The following is a 9,517-nucleotide window of genomic DNA, read 5'->3' as shown; positions in this document are numbered from 1 at the left end:
AAACAATAAAAGCGTTCGCGCAAAGGTTTTACAATTCGTTCCACACATGTGCAGAATCTTGGTAAAAATATTTTTTAAAAAATGACTTTCTCCATTACATCTTCAACCAGTCTACGAATAACACACTATTCATTTGTGATTTTTTCAAATCAGTATTTTGTGAAAATATTGTGTAATTTCAAGTTAATGTTTATAATACATAGTGTAGTGCATTACCATATCCTAATACCATGGATTATTAAATTTTCCAATCTAACACTAAGATCAACTAATTGTAAGTACTAATTACTATTTTATTTTTTTCTTTTCACTCCAATTCAATTGTTTTAGTTTTTAATTTTATTTTAGTTTCCACTGAATGAAGGCTAGGATTATAGCCGAAACGTATGGATTTAAAATAAATTTTTGAAAGAAATTCATGTTTTTTATTGATGTTATGCCCGATTATTAGACTTTGTTAATATATATATATATATATATATATATATATATATATATATATATATATCTTCAGGTTTTTCTTCAGATGGTGAAATAATATGATAAAATTGTTTTTAGGGCATCCATCCAGTAATTAAAAAACAGTTTTTTTGAAAAATGTTTTTATTTAGAAAACATACGTTTCGGGTCTTGATTTGACCCATCTTCAGTGCATACAAATAAATTTTGAAAAATAACACAAAAACACACTAAATCTTATTGCTACAGGCCGCCTCGATGCGTTAAATGTGCAGGAGACCACTTGTCTAAGGACTATGAATGTAAAGACAAAATAAACGAAGGGATTAAATGCGTACTTTGTGTGAATGGAAAACATCCAGCAAACTATAAAAGATGCAAAAAATATATAAAAACATTTAATACATAAAAAATAAAAAAAAACATTTTTAATACATAAATACTTAAAAAAACATTTTTTCTTTTCACTATTACACAGGCCAACAAAAAAAATTTTTTTTTGGTGCCTCAAATGTTAGAGCTGATTCTTATAGTATTTTTGCGCTGATTTCAAATCTGCAAACCATTTCTTTGTATCAGCTCTAGTTTTTGAGATACAAAGAAGTTGCCGAAACCAGGTCCATTCGAGGTCGTCACGGAAAAGAACTTTTCACAGTGTCAAGTAATGTCCCAACTAAGGCCGAATGGGTCTTGTAAGTTTGTATGTACGAGTAGGCATATCTCCTTAAAATAACATTCGGAATTGTATTACTATTTTGTACTTTCGTTCCTCATATTAGGTGCGCAACTAAGTTCTCGCTGTTTGTCAGTATATGGCTCTAGCAGTAAGGGTTGGTCGATTTTGACAAATCCAAAACGTCTTGAAGCAAGCTTAGAGTAAGTAAACAAACTGCTGCCACACATAATTGATTTCGTTTTTGCATTATATACTTCTGGTTAAGTGAATATGTCCAATTTTATGCCAAACAATCGTTATTTGCGAGAAGTGTTGATTTTCGTCTTCTTTTTTAAAAAAAAAAAAAAAACGGGAATTTAAGTGCATCGAGACCTACGAAAATGTTGCTCTGAGCAGAACAACAGGCCGTGAAGGGTTCTTTCGCTTCAAAAATGGTGATTTTGATGTTGACGACCACCTTCGTGAAGGAAGGCTAAAACTTTCAAAAACGCTAAATTGAAGGCCTTGTTCGAAGAGGATTCGTGCCAAACTCAAGAAGATCTTGCTTTAGAATTAGGAGTTACCCATCAAGCCATTTCCAAGCTATTGCATGTGTCGGGGATGACTTAGAAGCAAGAAACTTCGGTTCCTTGTGAGTTGAAGCCAAGAGACGTCGAGTGTCGTTTTTTTGCCTGTAAACAACTGCTCCAGCGGCGAGAAAAGAAGAGGTTCTTCATCACATCGTGACAGGTGATAAAAAATAAATACATTACAGCAATCCAAAGACGAGAAAATCTCGGTTCGGCCGAATATTCACTTCGAAGGTTATGCTCTACATATGGTGGGACCAGGTCGGTGTTATTTGTTATGAGCTGTTGAAACCGAGTGAAACCATCACTGGAAAACTGTATCGAACTCAATTGATGCAATTTTTTTTTAATAAAGTTACATTTTCATCGAAAAAACAGCGAGAACTTAGTTGCGCACCTAATATCGCATAATATATCATATATATCGTATCTTGAAAACTAAAGCTCATAGAAAAAAACAATGTCATTTTTGAAATCAGCGCCCCAAATATACTTAAAAACAGTATTAAAATCGTTTGCACCATTTTCTTTGTTGACCTGTGTTATATATAATATATATATAATAGTCAATTAACTTTAATAACTTTGCAAAATATATAAATCAAAAATGTTATATATCTTTACGTTTAAAAAATTTACTTTTCTGTTCATATACTTTATAATATCGATATCCATTTAAGATCAATAATTTAAGTATTTACATCCAGATATATAAAAACAACACACACGCACATTCGCACAGATTTTAAGTCAAGTGTTTCTCCTTAAAATTTATCCCTTCAATAATCAGCTTGTTACGAAATAGATATTCCATAACATCAAGGAAATAATACTTTTTGTTTCATATAACAAACTCAAAAAAGACATAACTTAAAAATATTTGAATAACAAAATGTATTTAATGGGCCAGCGATGGCGATATCGGTTAGAGTGTGGGCTAGCACCAACTAGTCCCAGTTTCGCTGGTTTAATTCCCGCTACCGCCTAGACTGATATCAGGCAACTTTGATGTCAAATTTCCACTTGAGGTCAATTGAGCTCGTGAGTATAGTTGCACATATAATAAAAATGTCAGCAATTACTTCGAGTATAGATAATGAGGCCGTGAGGCCCGGGCCTAGGGCGGCACAATTTGGGGGCGGTAAATTTTTCCGAATGTCAAAATTTTAAACCCAAAAAATTGTCACGGTAATTTATTTGAAGGTTTGATCCTGATCTAGATAATTTTCTATGAAATAGAATGTTATTCGTTTTCTAATCAAACTTATTCAAGGGCGCCTCATTACTATATTAATTGATGTATCATGTTTAAAATAAAAACTATCAAATTGATAAGCTTTTTTGGGAGAAATAAAATCAAAACATTTTTTTGGAAAAAATAAATAATTTGATTTTTTTTTTTTTTTTTATTTTTATTGGCTTCCTCTTATTATACAATTAGCCATATAACATACATTTTAACTTAAATATTTTCTATATAATTTTAAATGTACATATTTATATTTTAATTTTTGATCTAACTAAAAATTCATATATTACTCTATAGCTATTCTTATTACAAATTAATAGATCTAAGTTAAACGGTTTGATAATATCTAAATTTCTATATATATAATTTAACATTCTTTTTCTGTTTTCTTCATATTTTTTACATTCCAGAATTATATGTTCCAGAGTATCTTCTTCCTCTCCACATTCACATATATCTGAATTTATCACTTTTATTCTATGCAAGTGTTTCGCATAGCTTCCGTGTTTGGTTCTTATCCGACTGATGGTGACAATAAAACTTCTTTCTTCATTTTTAAACTCTTCAAACCATGGTTTAAACGATAAACAGTCATTATATAATTTGTAATGCCTTCCTTTTCTTTGCGATGTTTCTCTCCATACTTCTTTCCATCTCTCCTCTGATTTAATTTTAATTTTCTTAATTATGTCACCATATAAGCATTTATTATATTCTTGTCCGCTTACACTTGCTGTTTTTGCCAGTTCATCAGCCTTTTCGTTTCCTTCCACACCTATATGACCTTGTACCCATCCAATATTTATGTTATTTCCAATCCCTGTAATTATCTCTATATCATTCAATATTTCAAAATATATTTTTTCTTCAAATTCTATTGTATTCATGAACTTCTCTAATCTATTTACACAACTTAAACTATCTGTTAAAATCATAGTTTTTTTATACTTAGTTCTGCCGAATAAATAGAAATAAACTCCGGGAGTTTATAACATATGGGTATTTTTTCCTTTTCGATCCATATTGCACATCCAACTCTATGTGAAACATTATTTCTCGACCCATCCGTATATAAAATTATACTATTAGGTCCATCGTGTTCTATCCACTTTTTATACTCTTTACTACAATCGTTCTTTTATTATAATACAGTTTTTCATAATATGGATGAACTCCATGGACTACGTTAAATTTCCTATAATCCTTCAAAAATTGAAAACTGCTTAGAATGTCTGGTACTTTTTTGTTTATCCAATATGTGCTCCTGTCTATACATCTCCATATTTCCATCAGTTTGTAATTCAACACAGATTCATTATTTATTATGTTTTTCAAAATATATTTATCACATAAGAGCTTTCGTCTTATTTCTAATGGCATTTCTCCACTTTCCAATAATAATACATTTGTTGGCGTTGACTTCATTGCTCCTATACATATTCTAAGACATCGATATTGAATCTTGTCTAAATCTTGAATTTTTCTACTGTTACTAATTATCCAAGAGCCATAATCTAATTTTGGTCGAATTAATACTCTATATAGGTTTAATGCTGAACTTGGATGTAAACCATTCCAAGTTTTATTTAACATTCTTAATATATTTATACTTTTTTCTGTCTTTTTTTTAATACTTTCTATATGTGTCTTGAATGCCAACTTTTGATCTAGATAAATTCCTAAAAATTTATTTATTTCTTGAACTTTTATATTATAATTTTTTGTTTGGATGCTTGTTGGGAAATTTCTTTTATTATGTCTAGTGAATATACCAATCGTACTTTTTTCTTCTGATAATGTTAAACCATTTTTGCTCAACCATAAATTGTATAAATCAATATTGTTTGTCATAATCTCCAAAGCATCTTTTAATGTTTTCCTTTCTACATAAATCACAACATCATCAGCATATTGTAAGATCTTTGTTCCAGGTACCCAAATTTTTTCTAAGTCATAAGCATATAAAGCATATAATAAAGGACTCAGTATATGAAACAAACCTAACTTTAATAATTTATCCATTAAAATATTAGGTATTACATTGTCATAAGCTCCCTTTATATCACTAAATAGTGCTACAACATATGTATTTTTAGAAAATGCCAAATATATGTCACTAATAAATATACTTAAATTATCCATTGTACTATGTTTTCTTCTGAAACCAAATTGAGTTCTTGGGAATATTTTATTATGTTCCAACCACCATTCTAGCCTCCTCTTTATCAATCTATCTTTTATCTTGGCTATGCACGAGCTTAAAGTTATTGGTCTATAGGCATCTATTTCATTTCTATTTATATTTGGTTTTCTTAATAAAATCACTTTATTAATATGCCAGTCATCAATTAATTCAGGCCTCTTCCAATATTTATTAATTATCTTTAGTAATAATTGTTTACCTTTTTCTGGGAGGTTTCTTAACATTGAATATTGAATATTATTTAATCCAGGCGCTGTATCCGTTCTTTTATTCCAGGTTTTTTCTAGTTTCCATTTTGTAAACGGTTTACTTAATAAATCATTTTCCATTTCCGCATACCCATTTAAATCTTCATCAATATTGTAACTAACTCCTGGTGGTGCTATTTTGTCTACTAGAACATCTAATACATCATCACTACATTTTGATACATTTCCCGATTCACCCATATTTAGCATAGATCTTACCATTTTGAAAACTTTCCTAGCGGGCGTTTTAGGTTTTATATTATTTATATATTCATTCCAGCTTTCTCTTTTTTTCAATTTGAAAATTCTTCTTACTTTTGCCTTGAATCTATTACATTCCATAAAGTTTTCCCAGTTTGCATTATTTCTGTATTTTGCTTCTATTTCTCTTCGTTTTTTAATTAAATCCAAGCACTCATTATCAAACCACATTGGTCTTCTGGTTTTATTCCTCACCTTATTAATTTGTATACTGCTGTTAGCTGCACTATCAATCCAATCTAATAATTCACTATAACTAACTTCTGTTGTAGAATTATCTATCTTTTCGCATTTTTCTTCTATAACGGATTTATATTTATCCCAGTCTGCTCGTTTACAATTCCATTTTCTTACTGATGTATTTATATATTTGTCATTTTTCACATTAAGTTCAACATGGATTGGAAAATGATCAGATCCCAGTGACTCCTTTTGCACTTCCCACTTTATCTTATTTATTATTTCTGATGAACATAAAGTTATATCAACCACCGTTTTTGTATTTTTGAATACCAGAGTCGGACTTCCATTGTTCACTAAAAATAAATTGTTTTCTTCAATTGATTCCAATAGTTCATTACCATATCTATCACTATATGAGCAACCCCACGCATAATGGTGAACATTAAAATCTCCCATAATGATACAAGGTTTTGGGATTTTACAGAATAATCTATTCCATTGCTCTTTTGAAATATTCGTTTTGGGAACAACATACAATGATATCAAATAATTTTTTTCCTTATTAACGTTAACTTCTGCTGCACACATTTGACAATTATTATCTTCGACTGATTCAAAATTTATTTCATATTCCCTACTATCTATATTTTTATTTATAAATAATGCCGACCCTCCTTTATTATCGTTCCTATCTTTTCTTATACAATTAAAATTTTTTAGATTATACTGCCTGTTCTTATTGAACCAGGTTTCTGATAATGCTATTATATCTAATTGTTTATTATATAACCACTCTTCTAAACTTTCTTTATTTGCATAAAACGATCTAATATTCCATTGCATTATTCTCATAATTTAATCCTTATATATATAAAAAATAATAACAATAATTAATTAATTAATTTAACATTACTTAACCAAATAAACAAATAAATACAATAGAACCTTAACTATCTTCTTATTATTTCTTTTTCAATATATATTTATATATATATATATATATATATATATTTTTTAATTTTTAAATTTTAAATTTATACCTACATACTCACACATTATTCTTTGCTAAATAAATAATTAATCAATTCCTTCAGAATAAACCATTTCTAATGATTTTTTTTCACTACCTTTACCTAAACTTTCTAAAACTAATTCTAATTTTGTTTTTATCAAATTCATATTTTCTTCTTTATTTACATCTATCCCATATCTCTGATCCTCTAGTTTTTTAATTATATTCATAATATCACTTCTCAATTGTATCCTCCGTGCAGTTGATATTTCTCTAATCTCATTTCTTTTATTCCTTCTGTTTGAGTTAGTACTATCATTTCTTTCTACTAAATCTACCCCTGACCGATGTTCAAAATTTCTGTTGTAAAAATTTCTCATATTATTCCTATTATATGGCTCATTTATTCTCATTAACACTTCTTTGTCATAATATTCTTCTTTTTCCTTCCAATTTGATAGTATTTGATACCTATTACTACTTGATGTACTTGAATTCCGTGCAGTGGTATTAATGATTTCTGGGTAACTACTTTCATATGTTTTAAACTGATTGGTGTTACCAACTGCTTCAGCGTATCCATTGTTTTGCACTATCTTTCTTGTTTCGGAATATGTTATATTCTGCATTGCCATAATCTCTTTAATTTTTTTATTTTTTAAGTAAACCTCACAGCCTTTATCATCCGCTAGATGATTTCGATAACATAGACCGCATATCACTAATTCACTTTTACATACCTTCATTTTATGTTCCTCTGCACACTTTTTACAACGTATTTTACTTTTACATTGGGCCTGTACGTGACCATACCTCCAGCAATTGTGGCACTGTATTACTTTCTGAATAAATGGTTCAACCCTACAACTCATTGAATGTATATAAACTCTTTCCGGTAATTTATTACCTCTAAATACAATTTTGACTCGTTGTGATCTAACCTTTTTTGTTTCATTATTTCTACCCTTTAAACATTTAATTGCCAAAACTTCACAATCACTTCGAATACTGCTCAATATTTCTTTTTCATCTATTTCTGGGTCAATATCAAAGATAATTCCCGATCTCATTAATTTGTGTCTAGGTATATATGCATTAATTATAATATTTCTAATAATTTTTTTCTTATTATTCTATTTGCACTCTTATAATTTTTCAATACTATATTTATTTTATTTTTACCGATTGATCTGATTTCTTCTATATATTTACTCAAATTTATTAAATGTTTATGAAAGATTCTTCCTACTGCCATTGGGTGAAATCTTCCAATATTTTTATCTTTACTCTCAGCATGCACTATGAATGGGCCTTCATCCGTTTCTTGATAAAATTTCATTTCTTTAATAGTTTCCATGTCCTTTACACACATATTATACCAATTATTATTGTTTTCTTTGTTTTCATTTACTACTGAATTATTATCACTAGTTTGATTTGCATTTGCCTCTTCAATTACATCTGCTTTTAACTTTTTATTTGTACTTTCCGATCTGTCATTTATTGAATTATTACCAGTCATTACATTATTTTCATTATAAATTCTATATGTTTCACCATCTTTCCTATTAATTATTCCCGATTTATCTCTAATATTAGTAGTATCATTTACCCAATGAATTTTGTCACCTTCTGTGACATAATATGTATTATAATCCCACTCCAATTCACTTTCACTACTTGTATTTATATCAACATCTGATAACGATTGTGACTCACCGCCACCCGGGTCAGGTGGCTCGGTATCCATAATAACCCGTTATAATTTCTTCTATTCACTACAATCAAAATTATACTATTAAATAAATATTTTGAACGATGTGCTCACTACGGCTGCCGAAACTCGACTGAAATAATTTGATAATTTTTAAAATAAAAATTATCAAATTGATATGCTTTTTGGGGAGAAATATTGAAGCTCTGTTCATTGCTTGCAACTTGAATCTTACATATAAAAGGCTTTAAAATGGTTTTAAATGGTTTCTTAATTTAGTTCGGAAATTAACATAATACATTAATTGTTATTGTATGATAATTTAATTATTTCGTTGTTCGTATATATTTTTTTCTTTAAAATGACATGAAATAAGATAAAAGTGAACCTAAACTAAAATATCTGCCAATTTGGTGTGCTTATGTTCATTGATCATTTTTGGCATTCCTTTCACGGGTAAGTCATAGTAATTTGAAAAACAAAACGTAAATGAAATTGTTTATGAATATTTACGTTTCAAACCCTTCTGAACATTTTGGCATACCTTAGAAAAAATAAATGTATGATTGTGTATTTGCGGTTACATTTTTTGTGACGAATCAATCGATTGAATGATTCAATTGTCGGGAAGACGTGCTGATTAGTTTTTGGTAAAGACAGTTTCGCCCATTTCGGAATAGGGGGCAAAATGATAAAAAATAGCTATTCAATTTTTTAGAGGCCCATTCTCTATCCGATTGAAAAATTCAAAACATTTTACTTGTGCGACAAAATAAAGAATTGACTAAATTCTTGCGATGGCAGAGTCAGCGTTTTTGGTGATCCAAAAAAGTGCCATTTGATGGTCAAAAATTATCAATGTAGATTTGCACATCAAATTATCAGATTTTTTTACGAAAATTTTAATGATCAGTACATATTTTGTTTTCATTTTTAACTTCTC

General features: G+C 29.1%; 1 protein-coding gene across 1 annotated transcript; it reads right to left on the bottom strand.

Moving 5' to 3' along the window:
- Positions 1 to 3,467: 3,467 nt before the first annotated feature.
- Positions 3,468 to 6,304, bottom strand: LOC113375845. Its single transcript, XM_026615794.1, has 4 exons — positions 5,832 to 6,304; positions 4,726 to 5,639; positions 3,682 to 3,875; positions 3,468 to 3,614 (listed from the first exon to the last, which is right to left on the bottom strand). The coding sequence occupies exons 1-4, from the start codon at positions 6,302 to 6,304 to the stop codon at positions 3,468 to 3,470; spliced, it is 1,728 nt and encodes a 575-aa protein (XP_026471579.1).
- Between the last annotated feature and the right edge of the window lie 3,213 nt (positions 6,305 to 9,517).

Source organism: Ctenocephalides felis, unplaced genomic scaffold (assembly GCF_003426905.1).
Source record: "Ctenocephalides felis isolate EL2017-DRISC unplaced genomic scaffold, ASM342690v1 CF-g0.4_SCAFFOLD_01886, whole genome shotgun sequence".
NCBI classification, from domain to species: Eukaryota; Metazoa; Arthropoda; class Insecta; order Siphonaptera; family Pulicidae; genus Ctenocephalides; species Ctenocephalides felis.
This window is presented reverse-complemented; position numbering and strand designations above follow the sequence as displayed.

Excerpts from the sequence above, each read along its gene's own strand:
- LOC113375845 (XM_026615794.1), bottom strand. The coding sequence starts at position 6,304 with ATGGGAGATTTTAATGTTCACCATTATGCGTGGGGTTGCTCATATAGT. Across the intron at positions 5,640-5,831 it reads AAAACCAGAAGACCAATGTG|GAAAGTTTTCAAAATGGTAA; the intron begins GTTTGATAATGA and ends AACGCCCGCTAG. Across the intron at positions 3,615-3,681 it reads AACTGGCAAAAACAGCAAGT|AGGAGAGATGGAAAGAAGTA; the intron begins GTAAGCGGACAA and ends AAATTAAATCAG.